This window comes from Alligator mississippiensis, chromosome 9 (assembly GCF_030867095.1).
Source record: "Alligator mississippiensis isolate rAllMis1 chromosome 9, rAllMis1, whole genome shotgun sequence".
Taxonomy (NCBI): domain Eukaryota; kingdom Metazoa; phylum Chordata; order Crocodylia; family Alligatoridae; genus Alligator; species Alligator mississippiensis.
The window spans coordinates 5,560,745-5,579,375 of record NC_081832.1 but is presented as its reverse complement, the minus strand read 5'-3'; the positions used below and the strand labels follow the sequence as shown (position 1 = coordinate 5,579,375).

The 18,631-nt window shown below is 47.5% G+C and overlaps 1 protein-coding gene across 1 annotated transcript in view; it reads right to left on the bottom strand.

Annotated features, from left to right (window-relative positions):
• The window catches only part of CABLES2 (Cdk5 and Abl enzyme substrate 2), a 35,718-nt gene extending 25,131 nt beyond the window's left edge, over positions 1 to 10,587 (bottom strand). Inside the window, exon 1 of the mRNA XM_059713211.1 lies at positions 10,250 to 10,587. Within this exon, the coding sequence (XP_059569194.1) occupies positions 10,250 to 10,587 (338 nt within the window). The remainder of the gene's footprint in view (positions 1 to 10,249) is intronic.
• Positions 10,588 to 18,631: the final 8,044 nt, after the last annotated feature.

Below are 18,631 nucleotides of genomic sequence, written 5' to 3'. Positions count from 1 at the left end.
AACAGGTCATTTGTACCAACGCAGCACTGAAAACCCACCAAATGCATACCCACTTAGTGACTCAAACCCTTTGTCCACAACGCAGACGTGGCCTACATCAGTCAGATGCGCTACGTGACCAGCAGTAGCTAAAGAGATACTACAGTAATAACATAGCCTCCTCCTCCAATTCCTCCTTTAATGAGTCCCAGCTGCCTTTGCTCAGGCCGGCCCTGAGACAGTATAATGTACTCTTGTTTGCATTTTAATAGACTCATAACCTCCTTCATTCCTGCCTATTTTCACACAAATGGGGGAGGCTCAGTGTGGGTTGGTGTTTGCATCAGTGAACCTCAAAAACAGATGGCCTAAGCAGCATTAGTGGCACCACTCTGGCTCTATATAATTAACCAAAGCAACATAAAAAAACAGAAGCCTGATTCTCCTGCTGTAGTGAACCAGACTGAAGCATTTCATCACAGCTACAGCTCTGTTACTGCAAGGATTCACTGTTTACAGAGGAACCTTTTTGAGCTGTTAAAAGGTCCGGCACTGATGAGCCACGCACATCTATGGGCTGCGCTGAAGCATTTCCAAAGACGGGGAGACAACAAGCTTTGGCCCTGCAGCATCACACAACCACCGAGCAAACTGTGCTTGGCACCGCACATGCCACGAGGCCTCGATGCACCTGCCTTTCGAAGGGCTCAAACTGCCACGTATCTCAGGAAGTCTGAGCACACACACCAGAAGGTAAATGGCAGCACCGAATCCTCAGTGCAAGTCCCACTGCAGGCTGCCAGCACGTAATAGTTTAGTTTACTTTTTAATTTGCTTATGATGGACTGCGTGTACTGGCATCCTGTAAGGCATGGCAAAGAGGAGACGGGATGCAAGGGTTTGGAGCATCACATGCCAATTATGTGCCAACTTAAAAACAAAGGCTAGAAACTACATCTACAAAACAGCCCGTCTGCAAGTGCTTGCTTGAGCAAGCGTCTGAAAGCTTGCAATTAAAAGAATTTTTTTGCAAAAACCTAGTTGGTCTAATACGAGATATCACCTCTCCCACGAGTTCTGATTCCTTTTGCTTCTAGACCAATATGGCTACAACCTGGATACCAGCTTGAGCACACGCACTTGGCAACTGCATATGCAATTTTACCTGTGGACAGGTACGTTTTGGTTGGGGGAGGGCAGGGGAGGGAACGTGAACCTTAAGACCAAGGTTTTCGAGAACATGCCACTATGTTCCTATGAAACAATCTCCTGCAGTGACTCTTGCTAGGGTTTGCCCCCTTTTATTGAACCCCTGAAGAGTCCAAAACAGATGAACTGAATAAGTACTTCCCTAAAGCTTTTTTTATAAGCAGGAACTAAACATGCTGCAAGGCAGGATTAAAGACCCTGACTGGGTTAAAGAGACCCACGTGCACAGCTCTGAGGGGCTCAAGGTCTTCCCCTTCCCTGACCACTTGGAGGAAGAGTCTGAGATGTGGACGCAGCGTTCCTCGCCCCCTCTATATGCTCCTATTCACAGGCGGCGAGCGAGCGAAGGCATGCGTGGGAATGGAAAGGGAAAGAATGACAAACAAATGAGGGATACAGAAGAAATGGGAGGGCACAATAATGAAGGACTAGAATAAATGAAGGTGGAGGTGCAACAGGCAGCAAGGGAAGGCAAGGCTTTATACTGATAATTATTTGTTCACTATACAGGGTAAAATTTGTGAATACTGAGCCAGGCTCTCCCTCCTCCACCGCCTCCCCGCTCACAACCACATTGGGTTAAGGCCTAATGATACTAGCAACAAGCTCAGTGTTAGTCACACCTTGTAGTTTTGGTACCAGGAAACACTTTTAGACAATCGAAGGATTAAATAACTATTATGAAAGCCATCTGGTGCAATGAAACTGCCAAACCCAGTGTGTGGGTACAGCCAGGCTCCGAGCTGCTATCCCCATGTGCAAGCCAACTGGTCCGAAGACTCCAGCCGGTCCTCAGCCCCTTGGCAGAGATACAACCCATCGCCCAGACCCCAGGAAAACCTGGGGCCCTCTTTCCGCATTTCATTTGCAGCTTCCAGCAGCTTCTGTTTGTGTGTGCAACTGGAAACTCTCCTCCTGTAGTGGGCTTTACAAAATGAAGCGTCGCTGAAGACACAGGACTGAAACACTGACCATAATCTACAGATCTACAACACAGATTATGTCTGAAAAGCCTTCTTTCTTCATCAGTGGATCCTCTAGCCCCATTCATGTAAAGGTTTTGACATCACTGCCACTGTGACCACAGCATAGGGCACAGAGGCCGCAAGACTGTCTAGTAGTACCTAGCTTGGCACGGGGGTAGGAGACCAGCCACTGCAAACAGAGCTCTGCATGGGCTAGCAGCTTTACTCAGTTCTGGGTTGGGGTTTTTACAAACCTGGGTTGGGGTTTTACAACCTGTGCTGTGTTTCACGTTACTGGTACCCAAGCAAGACAGTCAATGCTAGGATGGGTATGTCTATATAACAAACCAGAAGACTTTTTGTTCCATGAAAGTTTGTTCTAGCACAGAGGCAGTCTCCATGCCAGATTTGGAAGGGCCTGCTGCAAGCAAGGTGAAGGGATTAGAGATTTCAGCCGGAAAGGCTGCCAGATCCTTTTAACAAGAAAAAGCATTGGACAGGGGGGCTGTCAGCTGGTCCCAGAGTTTTTAAAGGCACGCATACCAGGGCTTACAATGGGCAAGTGCCCCTACAGTACATTTCAGCAGATTTACTTTCATTATCATCTCACATGCAAGCAGAGTCCTTCAGTTTAACATCTGCTCTCTGAAGGTTAAGCTCTAATAATAATAATAATTTACAATAGATTACATATACAATAGCTAGAAGCCAAAGATTAGCTATGTAGGAGCGCGAGCTCTGTGTTTGAAGAGGTAAGCATGTCAGACTGTTTTTAGCCAAGGGCAATCAATCTGCAATCACCTGCTTTATCAAAAATACCTCGTAGTTGTTACTGAATCTGTGCTTGCTTGTGTGACTATTCCCGAGTTTAAAAAGGCACAGTAATCAAACTTCACAGCCAAGATACTTCAAAACAATCTTAAAAAAAAAAAAGGAGGAGGATCATAGGCATCTTCAGGCATGCTTAAGCTGACTTCCATAGGTCTGACTGTTTGATGGGGGAGAGGGGAGTGGAGGAGGAGGAGGAAGACGGACTATATATCCTGAAGTCTAATTCTAGTTAGTCAGACCAGGCGTGCAAGGCAGGGGGGTTTATAAAAAGGTATGCTCAAAACTTTGTTAGCTAGTTGCTGCTTCAAGTGCAAAAGAGATGTTAGAGTCAACTCATACCTACGGCAAACATCTTTCCCTGAGCCCTGACTAGTACCCCATGAGGGTACTAGCGTGCAAGAAAACCAATGCACAAGGCTGCAATATTAAGTCAGCACTTCCCGTGGATCAGTTCTTAGATTGCCCACAACTCCCCAAATCCTACATCAACAGCCAGCAGCGGTGCTGGGGGATGCACTTCAAATGCATGCAAGGTGGAAGAAGCATCAGTCAATCAGCCAAGCAGTTGCAAGCTTGAACAGCCCACTTGTCTGCAATTATCAAGAAGAGACTTCTTCTTCCGAAGCGTTATAGTAAAAGGGCATTTGACAGCCTAAACATTTACTCATCATCACATACACTCACAGCTCTCAGAAACTATACAGCTGTCATGCAGAAGAAGGCCTGTGAACTTGGAGGGCTGAGACCTGAGAGGAGATGCCTGTTCACTGCTTCATATTGCAGAGAGGGAGCATTCTCCAAAGGTGAATCCAAGAGATTTTGTTTTTAAAAAAAATGGAGATCTCGGACTTGAGTTAGAGGTCTACTTGGAAGTGTCTGCATGCTGAGACGCTTTACTCATTTGCTGTGTGGCGACTGGGGAAAACACATTACAGTTAAATGCTGACGAATTTCTCTCTGCCTGAAGAAGGGTGTTTGTGCCTGAAAGCCTGCAAAGAACAATTTGCCCAACTATTTCGTTGGTCAAATATAAGATAGCACATCGACTCAAAGACCCTTGTTTGCCTATCCTTAAACGATGCAGTCAAGCTGGTAAAACCTCCATGAGTCCTGCATCTCTACTTACAGATGTGAACACTGTCAATTATTTCAGCAAATAAAACGAATGCGCACAAGAACACAAAGATAATTAAGTTCTGCTCTAGTAACCTCTGCTAAGTGCCTGGGTGCGAAGAGGCCACCAGCATGTCTTCTCGCAACTTCCAAGGTGCCCATGAATTGTCATTTCCGTCTCTCGGATGAAACAAAAGAAGGCTGTTTTGGCTTCTGGCGGTGGCTCCTACAGAACAGGTGAAGCAAGCTGGCATGAGTGACTTATGGAGCAGGTAGGGAAGGGGGAGGAAAAAAACCGTGGCATACACACCTCAGTCTGCCACAGCTACGCCCTTTCTACAGCCAACAGGGTCTAGCTGCTCATCCATCCTTCAATGGCATTTTCACAAGCATTTCACAGCTCTAATGAATTCACAGCAAATGCATCCTAGTAGAGGCACAACTGCAATTCTAAATAAGTCTGCATATAGATTTCTACAGACCAAGGACTCAAGCTGCTTAAAAAAGCTATTGGTCAATTAAGAAGTAAAATGTCAAATGACCTTGAAGGCCAAAAGAGAAACTTTGCACAATGTTCTTTGGCGAGAGTTAATAAGAATGATCCTTCCTTTTATAGGCACAACTCGCAGTATTTTTTTTCCTTCCCAATACAACGTATTGTTGTTGGCAGACACAACATAGGAAGCCAGCCATGTGAATGCTAATATTTGCACGTGCAATTTATTTGCAGTTGTGGATGCAAACTATATTTGCTAAAAGGAGAGCTGGCCAAGACTTGACTGCTATTTTAGGCCTCGATAACAGTGAATTCAGGACATATTTATTTCCTCCACAAAGCAGCACGTTCCACTCTATTCTGTTCATCCTTGCAGATAATGTTCTGTAAATGTTTTTGGCTTCTCGAAAAAAAAATTTTTTTTAAATCGGCGCTGCCTTCAGAGCGCTATCCCAACCCGGTTCGAAAGTTTTCTAAATTAAAACTAAAAAGCAAGGCAAGTGGTATGGACGAGGATTAAGGATATTATCAAGTACCAAGTGGATCTTAGCTCAAAAGATGCTTAATGAAATGCCTCATTCACAACATGCACGTGAGCAGAAATGGTTTCAAAGAACGTGGTTTTCAAAGGAAAAATGGCAGTTGTGCTGAAGGCAACAAAAAGCAACCACGTCAACAATCCCAGACACAGAAGCACCGGGAAGTATTTTCCTTGTTTTGCATAATGAACTAATCCGTGTGCAACTCCCCAACGACACCTAATTGAGAGAAGCATCTAGTAACAACTCTGTTTTAAAAATACTACTGTCAACCTTAAGACTATAATTTGTCACTGCTCCCTACTAAGATGACCTAAAATCAATTAATCTATTTCTAATTTATCAGCAAACAAAAGTCAGCATCCTGAACAGCTCCCTCGCTGCTAAACCAAATGCAGCTATATTTGGGAGAGCAAATAACTCCTTGCAGAAGGTTAAGAGCAGGCTGCCGAGGCTTCAGTTTGGCCCAGATATTTGTTTGCAGGCTCCAAGAAATGCAGAACAGCTATTCCCTGCATCAGTGCCATAGTGAAACCTTATAAATGCATAATAAACAAGGACCTGCAAGGCTGTTACTCTCACTTTTCATGCTTTCATCATTTGGCTATTTTGGGGACCCTCGGTTATCTGCAATTCCATGGCAAGCCCTGCCAATCCCAGGCCCAGCTGCAGAAATTCATTAATATCTGACATGCTGTTCTGTTCCCTGTTTCCCTCCTCCCTCTACCCTCTTTTGTTCAATGTGTTTCTTTGAAAGAACAAAAGGAGGGAATAAGCTGGGGAAAAAAAAAGAAAGAAGAGGAGGAGGCATGACAGGCGGAACGAGGAAGCTGGTGGAAAAGCAGATTTGCAATTGTAGATATTGTACCAGCCCACTCCCTGGAGAAAATTTCAACCTTCAACTTCTGTTTTATATCTATACTGCTTAGCCAGCAGCACTAGAAAACTAGCTACTTGGATTTATGAACCTCCTCCCGCAAGGACAGCAAGCACACAACCGTCAGGCCAAGCATCAGAAATCTCCACCCTAGCAATTCGTCTTCACCACTTGTATGGAAGTTTTAAGATACAGTTGTAGCCCAGATTAAACTTCAGCAAACTGCACGTGGCATCTTGTCTTCCATACTCAACCACCCCCAGTCTGAAGAGTTTAAATCACAATTTGCCCTGGCCTGGCCTACATGGAGCAGTCATGCCAGCTCCTTTGGCTCTTCACAACAGCATTCAAGCATGGTATGAACTTTTCTGTCAAAGCCAGGTCTTAATTGGTGATGCTGTGCAAACAGAGGTACCTACGATGGTCTCTGTAATAACACGGGCAAGTGTCTGGTTATGGCAGGGGTGGGCAAAATGTGGCCCACGGGCCAGATGCAGCCTACCAGGCCATACTATCCGGCCCGCAGAGCCCCTAAAAAATTTAGAAAATGAATATTTATCTGCCCCTGGCTCTCGATCCCTTGCCAAAACTCAGTAAGCAGCCCTTCACCCGAAATAATTGCCCGTCCCTGGGTTATAGAATCACTAGTTACACCACAATCCTCGGGGCACTGGATCTAGTGTGGGGTACATCAGCTTGAAGCTTGCGTTTCATGGCTCAACCATGTTCTGTCTTTTGTGGGAAACAACATAATACTGCAAACACTGAATGAATGATGTGTTACACAAAATATCTACTACCTAGAGTCCAGAGTCCACTAAAAGGAAAAGAAATTTCCCTGCTCCCTACCTCTACCCATGTAGTTTGTGAAGGATACCCATAGTAGAAAAACATGAAGATACTGTGAAACATTTTATGCATTATATGAAGCAAAGCAAGAAGTGGCTGGGGTGAATAAGAGTCACCCCATTTGGATGAAAGTGAGTGCTCCACCGAAAACACGCAGCAGAGCCTCAACTTCTGCGATGAGAACACGCCGACCTCCTGCTCTAGCCCAAGGGCTGCGTCAGGTGCTACACAGACAAAAAAGCAAGACTCAGGTCAAGGGCCATAAGCTTAGCAACTACATCAAATGCAAAGGGTATGGAAAGGGGATCTCAAGCCAGAAGAGGGAAGGTATTGGGACAGGAATGTCTTTGCATCATTGTAAGTCACAAGGCCATTTGTGCAACGTGCACTGTTAATCCTTCGTTACTGCTACAGGAAAGGGAAGGGCCAGCCCTGAAGTTAACTTATGCACGGAGATGGAGCTTTCCCCACCAGTATGTACGCCCAGGCAATGCTGTAGGCAGCCTTGCCCCTGCCGTTACATAGACCCCCGGTACCAGACAGCTGGACAGTCCAAGTGCTGAAAGGGACAGAACCCCAGGTGGACACTCACCTCCAGAGGTTTAACTGCAATTTCCAAACAATGAAGAAGGGCACATACTGTTTGCTTTCACTTGCATCCTCCTGGAAAACTTTGCTGAAGCTGCTGCTTGGCACAGTTCCCTAGCAATCGCTGGTGATCAGTCTTGCCCTCCTCACACAGCTATCCTGGCCGGGGCAGCCCCAATCTGTATGTTAGCAGTCTGCATACCACAGACATGTGCACTATACTGGAAGACCCTGCATGGCAACACTGGTGTGTCTTATGTATTTGTACCCGAAAGCAATTTTTCCAACTATTTGAGTTGGTCTAATAAAAGATATCAGATTTACCTTGTCTGCCTAATGTCCTTAGACAAATGCGGCTACAGTCTACACCCTGGAAACTATGCCTGTCAACTTAAATTGGGGATTGGAAAGGGTCATGGGAAGGGGAGAAAGAGATGGTCTAAGGTCACTTAGCAAAATAGGATGCCTGTAGCTGACGATGGATCCTTTCTGTTCTGCCGGTGGTTTCCTATGGTTCATAAGGACACATCCATTACATTCAACCCACACAGAACAGCAACACATGCATCAGTCGCATGCATGTCTGCCACGAGAGCACTAATAACCTTCACATTTAAGCATTATAATCAAGCTGGGAAATTAGCAACCCGCTGCAGGAACTGCAGGGGTTCGCATCTCTGTGGGAGATTGTTTCCACCTGTCTCAGCCAGGCAGAGTTTACATTGTATGGCCATTTCTGGCATTAAAAGGACCGCATCATCATTTGTTTTAATTTAGAGATTAAGCCTCGAGGGCTTAGGCCCTGCTTTTGATGGATTTGGATAATCCACGTTTCAGACCAATAAGAGCTCTCTTCAACACAGGCCGGTTGTACTGCTTCACCAAAGGCCACTCAACCCTTCGCTGGGGTTCGCGTGAGAGCTCCTCCGACTACAAGATGCTTGTTAATCCCGCTCTTGAAACCAGTGCACGAACAAGATGATTAGAAGAAGGGACCGTACACAGAAGAAATCAGCCTAGACAGAAAACATTACAGCTCTTTCCAGGACACGTCCATCAACCCAGAGCAGGGCTGGGGACAGAGAATTTGGGGGAAAAGCCTGCCCTTTTCCCCCCAACAGCCAAACACTTGCAACTGCTCCCCGCACAGGACCAGACCCATGCAACTTCAAACACTCGTGATTTGATTACTGAGTGAAATCCAGGCAGTCCTCGACTTAAGACGTTTTGAGTTGCAACGAACAGCACTTACGACGTTTATCAATTGACACCCCGCTTCGACTTCCCGACGGCAGTCTCGACTTTATGACGCTGGATCTCATGCCACGCCAGCAAACGAGTTTGCTGCGTCGCCCGTCTCCCCGGAGAACATCTGTCCAAACTTCCTTGGACGCTTTCTTTAAGAAAGCAGCCGAGACTCCTGAGAAGACTCCAGCCAAAGCCCTCCAAAAAGTCCAAACAAGAGCCTTTCAAGAAGTCCAGCAAAGTCACCAAAGAAATCCTTCCAAATCAACAGGATTGCTATTTACAACATAAATACATTACTGTAGCTATATGACTCATCTATAATGGACCGAGCACAACATTCTGGGTTATTTTTGGTGAAAACAGGGTATCGGGCCTGAGTTCAGGAACCAATCCCCCATTCATAACATTGTTCCTATGTGAACATCAGTTCCAAGTTACAATGTTATGACTTAAAATGCAGTTTCCAGGAACCAGCAGTGTGGCAAGTTCAAAGACGCCCCATCCCTTCAGATGCTGCCCCGAACCCGCGCACGTAACTGCAGTACCAAATAGCTACGAGGGGCGAGGATCTCTCACGGCACCCACTTTCACTGCGCCGACTGTACTGTTGGGATAGAGTCAGACACCCAAACGCAAGACTTTTTTCCCCACCAAAGCAAGCCACGCACAGCCGAGACGGATCTGCCTGCGACCCACTTCTTTCCTCCTGCTACCTGTGCCTTTGCAACCCCTTGAAATATCCCTCCCCCCCCCCCTTGCAATGGCTTGTTAGGCTGCTTTTGCTTAGAAATGTCTCTTCCCCCTCCCCCCTTAGGCTGCCACTTTTTTCCAGCTGTGTATTTCCAACCCCTGGAAACATCCTCCCCCCCTCCCCTCAGCAATTGGTTTTTAGGCTGCCACTTTTCTCCTGCCGTCTCTTTGCAACCCCTGGAAACATCCTCCCCCCCCTCGCCCTGCAACTGCTTTTTAGGCTGCCACTTTTCCACTTTTCTCCAGCTGTGTATATGCAACCCCTGGAAATCTCTCTCCCCACCCTTTGCAATGGCTTTTTGGGCTGCTTTTGCTCAGAGATGTCTCCCCCCCCACTTTCAAAGGCTTTTTAGGCTGCCACTTTTCTCCTGCTGTGTATTTGCAACCCCCAAAAATGCCCCCCCCCCACAATGGCTTTTTAAGCTGCTGCTCTTCTCCAGCTGCGTCTTTGTAACCTCTGGAAATGTCTCTTCTCTCTCCCCCCCCCTCCAAAAAATGGCTTTTTAAGCTACTACTTTTGTCCTGCTGCATATTTACACCCCCTGGAAACATCTCTCCCCCCTTGCAATGGCTTTTTGGGCCGCTTTTGCTCAGAGATGTCTCCCCCCCAACCTTCAATGGCTTTTTAGGCTGCCACTTTTCTCCTGCTGCGTATTTACAACCCCTGGAAACATCTCCTCCCCCTCCCCCCCGCGCCTTGCAATGGCTTTGTAGGCTGCTTCTGTCTCACTCCTCCCCTCCCCCCCCCCAAACCGGGCTCAAAGCAAGGCAGCCCCGGCCCCGGGCCCGGGCCGTGCCGGCCCACCTGTGTCGCGGCACGTCGAGCGCGAGGCCGGCGGCGGCGGGCGGCGCGGGGCTGGGCAGGGCGGGCGGCGGCGGCGGGGGCAGCAGGGCGCTGCGGGGCGGCGGCTCCGGGGCTCCCGCGGGCTCCGGGGCGGGCGACGGCGGCGGCGGCTTCCCCGCGCTGGCGGGCGGGCAGGGCGGGCGGCCGTCCAGGGAGATGTTGCTGAGGAAGAAGAGCGCGGCCTGGCGCCGGCGGGAGTCGCCGCGCTTGCGGCCCGGGGCCGGCGCTGGAGCCGTGGCCGGGGCGGGCGGCGGGCGCGGCCGGCCCGTGAGGGAGCCGCACGTCGGGGCCGCGGCCATGCTGCGAGTGAGCCGCCACCGCCCCGGGCCCAGCGCCGCCCCGCCGGGCAAGCGCTCATTGGCTGCGTCGCGCCGGCATGCAAATCGGCCGGGACGCTCCCCGCGCTCATTGGCTGCTTGCGCTCCCCCATTGTTCGCTCGCTCGCCTTCCCCTGGGTCTTAAAGCCCGCCGGATGCTTGGGGGTGGGGTGGGGATCAGCTGGAGGTTTATCGGCTCTGCTGCTGTTGCCTGCATGGCCTTGGGCGTGTCACCTCGTCCCCCCGCCTGGCCACACGGGGGCGCCAGTAATGTCACCTCATCTCCCCGGGGAGCCAGTGATCCCACTGCCTGGCCACTAGGGTGGCCATCATCGAGGACATTCTGGCTTTCTGCTACTCTGTCCTCTGTTGATATGAAACCCCACGCCTTCTTGTCCTCTATTGATACGAAGCCCAACACTTTTATGTCCTCTATTGATATGAAACCCCACGCCTTCATGTCATCTATTGATATGAAACCCGATGCCTTTATGTCCTCTATTGATATGAAACCCCACACCTTCATGTCCCCTATTGATACGAAACCCGATGCCTTTATGTCCTCTATTGATATGAAACCCCACACCTTCATGTCCCCTATTGATACGAAACCCGATGCCTTTATGTCTCCTATTTTTCTCATCACAAGAAAAGAAAAATATTTTTCTTTTAAAGGGAAAAATAGAGGCATCCGGTTTCGCACCAATAGAGGACAGAGGACAACTGGACTGTCCTCTATGATGGCTGTCCTACTGGCCACACTGGCCTCTCTGAGGCTTGGGATGGGAGTAGGGTTGCCAACTCTGAAGCTGTTCCGGGAGGTTTCCCCCCAACATGACCTAACGTGATTTGTTTGTACTGTTCAACCCATTCACAATATCAATCTCCCACATTGCTTTCAATAGTCACCGGGAGATGGATGCCGGCAGGCTCCCGGCCAGTCTGGGAGGGTTGGCACCCCTAGGTATCAGTGCAGGCCGCCTGGGTCTGACGACTTGAGCCTCCATGGCTTGGGCTGTAGGGTTGGCAGCTCTGTTCAAATGAGGGTGGCCATCATAGAGGACAGTCCAGTTGTCCTCTGTCCTGTATTGATATGAAACCTGATGCCTTTATGTCCTCTGTCCTCTATTGATATGAAACCCAGTGCCTTTATGTCCTCTATTTTTCTCTTGAAGAGAGAAATAGAGGACACAAAATCATCAGGTTTCATACCAATAGAGGACAGAGTAGCAGAAAACCAGACTGTCCTCTGATGGCCACCCTAGTTCAAACCAGTTCCCAGAGGTTTAATCACATGGTCATGATATAAATGAGTCATTACATTGGCATGTTGCTATCCCATTTACTGTAGAAATCAGATTAAATGTTTAATAATTATTTTAATGAATGCCCTATCATTTGTCTCCCGGGTGACTCTCAGCAGTGAGATTTAGATCCAATTCCTGGAGACTCGGGGCCATCCTGGAGGGTTGGCAGCCCTAGCGGGCTGGCAGGCTCGGCCCAGTGGGCACGTGCATCCCAGCCGCTAGTGGAGACCAGAGAGCCGAGTGCAATGTGCCACAAAGCCTCCATGGGAGCCCTGCCAGGCTAGACCCACGAAGGACTCAGGTGGTGTCACAGGGAGTTGAACCAAAGTTTCTCACTCCTGTGAGCTTGCCCGAAGCAGTGCCAGGATGGATAAGACAAATAACCACCACTGCATCCTCCTCCTCACCCATCTCCTCCTAAGCACTCTCCTGTGGGAGCTACATGTGTCCTTCTGGCCTGGGTACCACCTAGTGTATGAATCCGGCCTCAGCTCTCCATGCTGAGCATCGAGACAGCGGGGGCTATGCATTTCCTACTGGTGGAACATGGGCACCTATGAGACGTTAGATGCCTCAAGGTTTGGTGGTAGCTGAGCAGGGGATCCTGAAGCCCTCAGCGATGCCCAAGTGTTGGGTTTAGGTGCCAAAAGTGGGACGTGGGCATCTAAATCCCTCTTTGCCTTATAGGCTCTGATCCCACAAATGGGGCATGTCCGTGACTAGTTCCACCAGCAGCCACGAGAAAACTCTCGTGCGGAAATTGAAGCAGGTCCAAAAGTATTCAATTGCAGGGATCTGTTTTGTAGCTGTGTTGGTCTGAGATAAAGAGAAATACAAAACTCTAAAACTCTTGGTTCAGAGGTCATGCCTTTTATTAGACCAACTACAATTAGCAAAAAAAAAATGTCTTTGCAAGCTTTCAGACACATGCATCCTTCTTCAGGCTGAGGAGGAAATCGAAGATTGTAGAAGTCCTGCACTTTTAAAAGACTGAAAAAGATTGCACCTCCATGCCTGCTTCCGACACCTCCAGGGAAGACGGACAGCCTGATCCGCACATCAAAGAGCAACTCACACAAAAGGACTCTCACAGACGCAGGGGAATATACAGCCAGCCTCACCTTCCCCTGTGCAAAATGAAGTTTATTTTCTACCTAAGAGGACTTTGATGATCTTTGATTTCTCTTCAGCCTGAAGAAGGGTGTGTGCGCCTGAAAGCTTGCAAAGAAAGAAAGTTTTTTGCTATTTTTTATGTGGTCTAGGAAAGGGTATCACCTCTGAACCAAGAGTTTTAGAGTCTTGTATTTCAAATGCAAGGTGCATTTCCTTGTTTTATGGGACCAAAGAGAGCTTCATTTTTAAAGAGAGTGGCCTCCAGAAAAGCATTAATACTACATTTTCAAAGCTGCTAAATTCTAGGCGTAAGACTAAAGGCAGGTTAAAAAAATAATCCCATTTAATCCTATCATCATGGTTGTTAGTATATGGCTCTTTCCCTAAGCGCTATTTTTTTGCATACCATGCTGAATGGGATATTGATGTTTGTGTTATAAAATGAATAATGTCTTATCATAATAGCAAAGGTAATGCAGCGTAAAGCATTGTTTTCTACAGTTTCTCTTTAAAAAGCTATTAAAAAAAATAACTAGTGCATTAATAACACATCTTAAAAAACAGACATCCAGAGTCCAGAGAACATTCCTGGTAACACGTGATGCTCAATATAGGTCAGATTTTAAGCGTAACTTCTTTGGCAGAATCACATTATCAAGACAGCCGCAGAAAAGATATTTGGGATAAAAAAGAATTAAATCTCCTTTGTTGGCAGATTCATCTAAGAAGCCAAGAGACGACTGGCCATGAAAACTGAGCCTTTCTTTGCAGAGTTCTCCAGAGCCCAGGATCTGAACTGAAACAAATGGGTTTTGGGGTTTTTTTGGGGGTGGGGTGGGGAGGGTTGGTGCAAAAACCAGCTGTATAATGCAAGCTATCCCACTGAGTTAGCAGACTGGCTGGAGCAGCGAAGTGAGCATAGTTAATTTAGTAGGTTGCTAACTTCCAGACCTATTTCCGAAGCTTAAATTCCAGCGCTGTTAATACTTTAAAGCTGGGTGGCTTTCCTGCTACATCCGGCAAGTGTGCAGATTCTGTGGGGGTGAATGTAGCAGGTGCGTTCCTCTCTGTTTCATGGGATATTTTTGCAGTGCTAAAGGCCAGTACATAAATGAGGATAACTGAGTACAACCCGAGTCAACCTTTCCTAGACCTTTTAGAAAGGGGAAAGATGTTCTGTTTTACACTAACATGCTAGTACATCACTACCCAGGGACAATGATACAGTTTTGGCAGAAGGCTGAACAGTTACTGCACAGCTGCACAGCAGCTACCAGGCCTGACCTGAGACACAGCAGAGCCACTAAGACAAATCTGAGGGCAGCTTGGTTTCTGTATGCAGCATTATCACGGCAAAATTGCAAGGCGCCATCCTGTCCTTATGCAGGGGCTATATTTCCTCTTGTCAATAGGAGTTTTGCATATGCAAAAACTCCAGGCTTTGTCCTGGGTGTGCGATAACAGTGTTTCAACACAGATTTTCACTGGCAGGGGGATAATGATATTTTTGGATAACACTAGTATGGGAGCCAATAGGTCTAACCCGGCTATGAATATGTTTAGGCTGGAAATCAGAAGGAGGTTTTTAACCAGGAAAGGAGAGAGGTGGGGGAACTGACTGGATGGGGCAAAAATCTGACTCATTTTAGGATGAAGCTTGATGTATTTATGGACAGGATAACAGGATGGGGGTCCTGCCTTAGCAAGGGATTGGACTTCGTGGCCTGCGTTGCCATGTTTATTGAGCTCAGGTCACCTGCTGCCTTTCCCCTGCTACTTTCTCTCCCAGGCAAAGCAACATGGAATAAGCACTGGAAACCCAAACCTGCAGAAGCAGAGTCTAAAAAACAGAGATACTTCACACAGCTGCGATGGATATATCCCCAGATTGCCTGCAGTCCCAGCAGCCCTCATAAATCTCTGCAGGGATTCTTGCTGCCATTGTCTTGCCAACAGCAGCTCTGGCGAGGGTTGTCAATCACGATGACAAAGAAGCCCCTGGCTTTTCAAATCAAACCAAGCCCAACCCTTGTGGAAATATTATGTTTTAGGAGCACGACATCTGGAAATGCTCTCTGTTTCCATCAACCCAAACTATACAGCTGCAAATGAGGCACTGCAGCTGTCTCTGTGCGTGCAGACTCAGGGCAGGCTAATCCCTGTCTTCAAAAGGCCTCCTCCTTTCTCTGCAGAGGAACGTCGACATCCTTCATTGGGGCCTGACAATTCACCACGTCCCTCCCTTTGTAAATCCCCCTGAGATGGTTAGGACTAAGCGGTACCTGAATCCCAAAGACATCATCTCCTCTGACCCAGACAAACTCCTGATTCTAGCCCTCCATTCCCATCAGCTGCATACTGGGAGCTTCCCCACCAGCTCCCTGAATACACACCTCGGTTTTTACCCCTTTGCATCATTTGCTCTGATTATTCTTCACCTCAACCGGAAGCCCTGGTGTCACTGTATCCGTGATGCTCATCATGGTGCTCTCACCAGGCTACAAGTCCAACAGTTGAACTCAAATGTCAGGGAGCGTTCTCAAATGTTTCTGAACCTCTGTGTATCATGCAGTTAAAGGCCTGGCTTTGAAATTCAGCACACCTCCATCCGTACGATGCATACAGGATTGATGGATGATATATGGCACAAATCATATGCCTGTGCTTTTTTGAATGCATTCTGCCTATTAACCCACCTCTCTGGGTCTTCATCTCTCTTGTATCCCAAACTATCGAGCCAGTCACCATAGCCTGGTGTTGTAGGCTGTACAGATGTCTGAATCTTGTAAAAAGCAACAACATTCAGACTACCTTGTTGGGCAACAGTCAGTGCTTTTTGGGACTTCTTGGCAATTACTGGAGAGGAATGGACATTTTCCCAGGCCAGGAGCCCTGATAGAGATGCAATCACCCCCTTACCTTTCCTTTAATTCTTTTCTAGCACTGCAAATTTCCAGATAATGGCATAGTGACATGTGTAGCCTCCAGAGGTGGGGAAGTGTTACCAGCTAGACCCCTGTGCCCATAGCTGTCCTCCTTGGAAAACCATCCAAGCTTTTGCTGTGACATTAAAAGAGGCTGAACTGATTGATTTAATCATATAACCCTACGCTGGGGAAGGCTATGTGCTCTCTTCATGAAAAATGTATGTGGCATTTACATGAGGATTTGTGAAAGAATGAATCAAGACCTTTCCTTAACCACACAGTGCAGGAACTGCAGTATATATCATTGCTAATAGACCAAGAAATGTCTCTTCTGAATAAGTACGCAGATTTGGTGTTCAGCCTATACTGTTACTTGCTTTAAATTTGCCATTTCTGTTCCTTTGTTTTTTTGCATTTCGTTCAGCTAAGCCAATAGGGAAAAAAACAAACCCGTTCTGCTCGGCTTTATTTTGCTCCTGCTCTGCTCTACTTCCTTGTTACCACATACTCACATAGCACAGACGTGTTTCAGTCACAAATACTACAGAGAAACCTTTGTGTTGTGGTTAATTTTTTTAAGACAGCCCTTTCAACGTCAGGATCTGGAAAAACCTCGCAAAACTTATATTTTTCAGCCCAGAAGATATCTGAAAAATTACAATTTACTGCTGAGTTGACCAAGAGGCTGGTGTGTCACAGAATACATTTGTTTGATACCAGTTTCCAAGTCTGGCAAGTAATAGTGGAGATGGCCATTGCTATGTTTAACAGAATAAAAACAAAGTAGGCCCTGAACGCTCTCTTGGTTTGTGCAATTTCAGATCCAGATCCCGACCCAGTAGAAACCAACCTAATAGCTGTTTTCCTTTGTGGAAACCAGTACGATTCCAGTTCTGATGTTAGAATATCCTTGTTCATTGTTTCAGAGCTGCTATTTGTCTTGGCAAAAGGAGCAAGATGTGTCAACTTCTTGGAAGTCCTTGCCTTTTACTGGGACAGCTTCTGTGTTGTTTTATTTCTCCAGGGTTGGCATAGAAAGCTTCTTAGGGGAGAGTTGTTGAAAGCCCCCTAAACCCACAAAACTAATATGCAGGGTGTGAGCACGTGTGAGTGTGTGCTCATCCCTGTCCCATGCATGTAGGACATACAGACCGTGCAGTGAACCCAGGCCAAGCAGTGAATCCTGCCATGTGTCCAGTTTGCACAGGCCAAACCTGATGCAGAAAAAATGCAAGTGCAATTTAAATGGATGCTCTGGGGGGAAAAGCAACGGCTCTTCCTCTGCTGAGTATAAATGTAGCTGCCAAAATGATATTACACTTGACAAACTTGTAAATTATTAGGCCTTCTGGGTTTTTGCTCATTCAATAGGGGCAGGATTGGGAACATTGGGCTCAATTTACTCACGTAAATAATCCCATGAGCTTTAGCCAAGATGAACCGTATTGGGCCCATATGTGGAAGATCTCTTCCTCCTTGTGCGATTCTGCCATCACAAGCGGTGTGTTCTCAGACTGCCTCCTGACAGCAGCAAGTTTCCGCTCTGGGGTCTGCTGGTTACCTCTTTCCACCAAATCTATTTGCACCCTTTGATGCTCAAGAATTAATTGAAGGAAAAACCGAGGGCCATGATTAGACAAATAAATGGGCTTCAGGAAGTATTTATATTTTCAAAGCTAATGCAGGTGTGTGTAACTGAGCATTACAAATGGCTTTACGGAGCTAGGATCTCAGTACTTTGAAACCTTAGGTGATAACAGGAGATGGAAAAGCCGGAGCAGCAGGAACAGTGTGTCGCAGACTGAATCAGGAATTCGAAGCCACCCACCCTGCGCAGAAACACGTGCCCGAGTTGCAATAGCATCTGCAGATCCCAGGTCGGCCTCATTAGCTGTCTCCAGACCCACAGATAGGACAATCATGGAAGACAGTCATCCTTGACTGTGAGGGATTGCTGAAGAAGATGGGGGTAGATGGGTTGCAGCATATAAAGTTTTATTTTACTTGAGCCATGAGCTCAGGAAAGCACTTCACTCAAACCCCACCGATGTCCCTTTTTGCTGTTACGGCTATGGGATACTGTAGCTCTGTGAGACAGAGCATGGAGATGCCAGACCATAGGCTGCAAAGTCCTGGTAGGGATGACCCAGGCAAAAGGGACAAGCCAGATTTGTGATGACATGCTGCCGTCCATGCGGGGAAGGAAGTTCTGAATCTATAACTGTTGTTGGGACACTTCCTTATTTCCCTTTTCAAGAGAGCTTCGTGCTATATCAGGATCACTGACTACCCTGCCTTCCTTTATCTTTGGATCTCAGTCTCTCTCCAGCCCCTTTCTTTTCAGACCAAATACTTCCCCACAGAGAGTCTGGTTAGACGGATTAATTTACTGCAGCTACACTGCTCCTTTGGGCATGGTGGCAGCCCTGCAGTCCAGCCCAGGCTGGGGCAGCACGTAGCACCGCTGCCTCCAGAGCAAGACTGGAGCCAGACCGACCAGCTCAGACATGCTCGGCTTCCAGCTTCCCATCAGCGCCCCGAGCGCCTTTCCATGCCCCTGCCCTGTCCACCCCCTCTCAGTTCACCTGGGTAGGAAGAGGAGTAGCTGTTGGTGAGGGATCACTCTTCTCTGTCCCACCACACAGACCCTGGCAGCACTCGCGAGTGAGTAGGGGACTC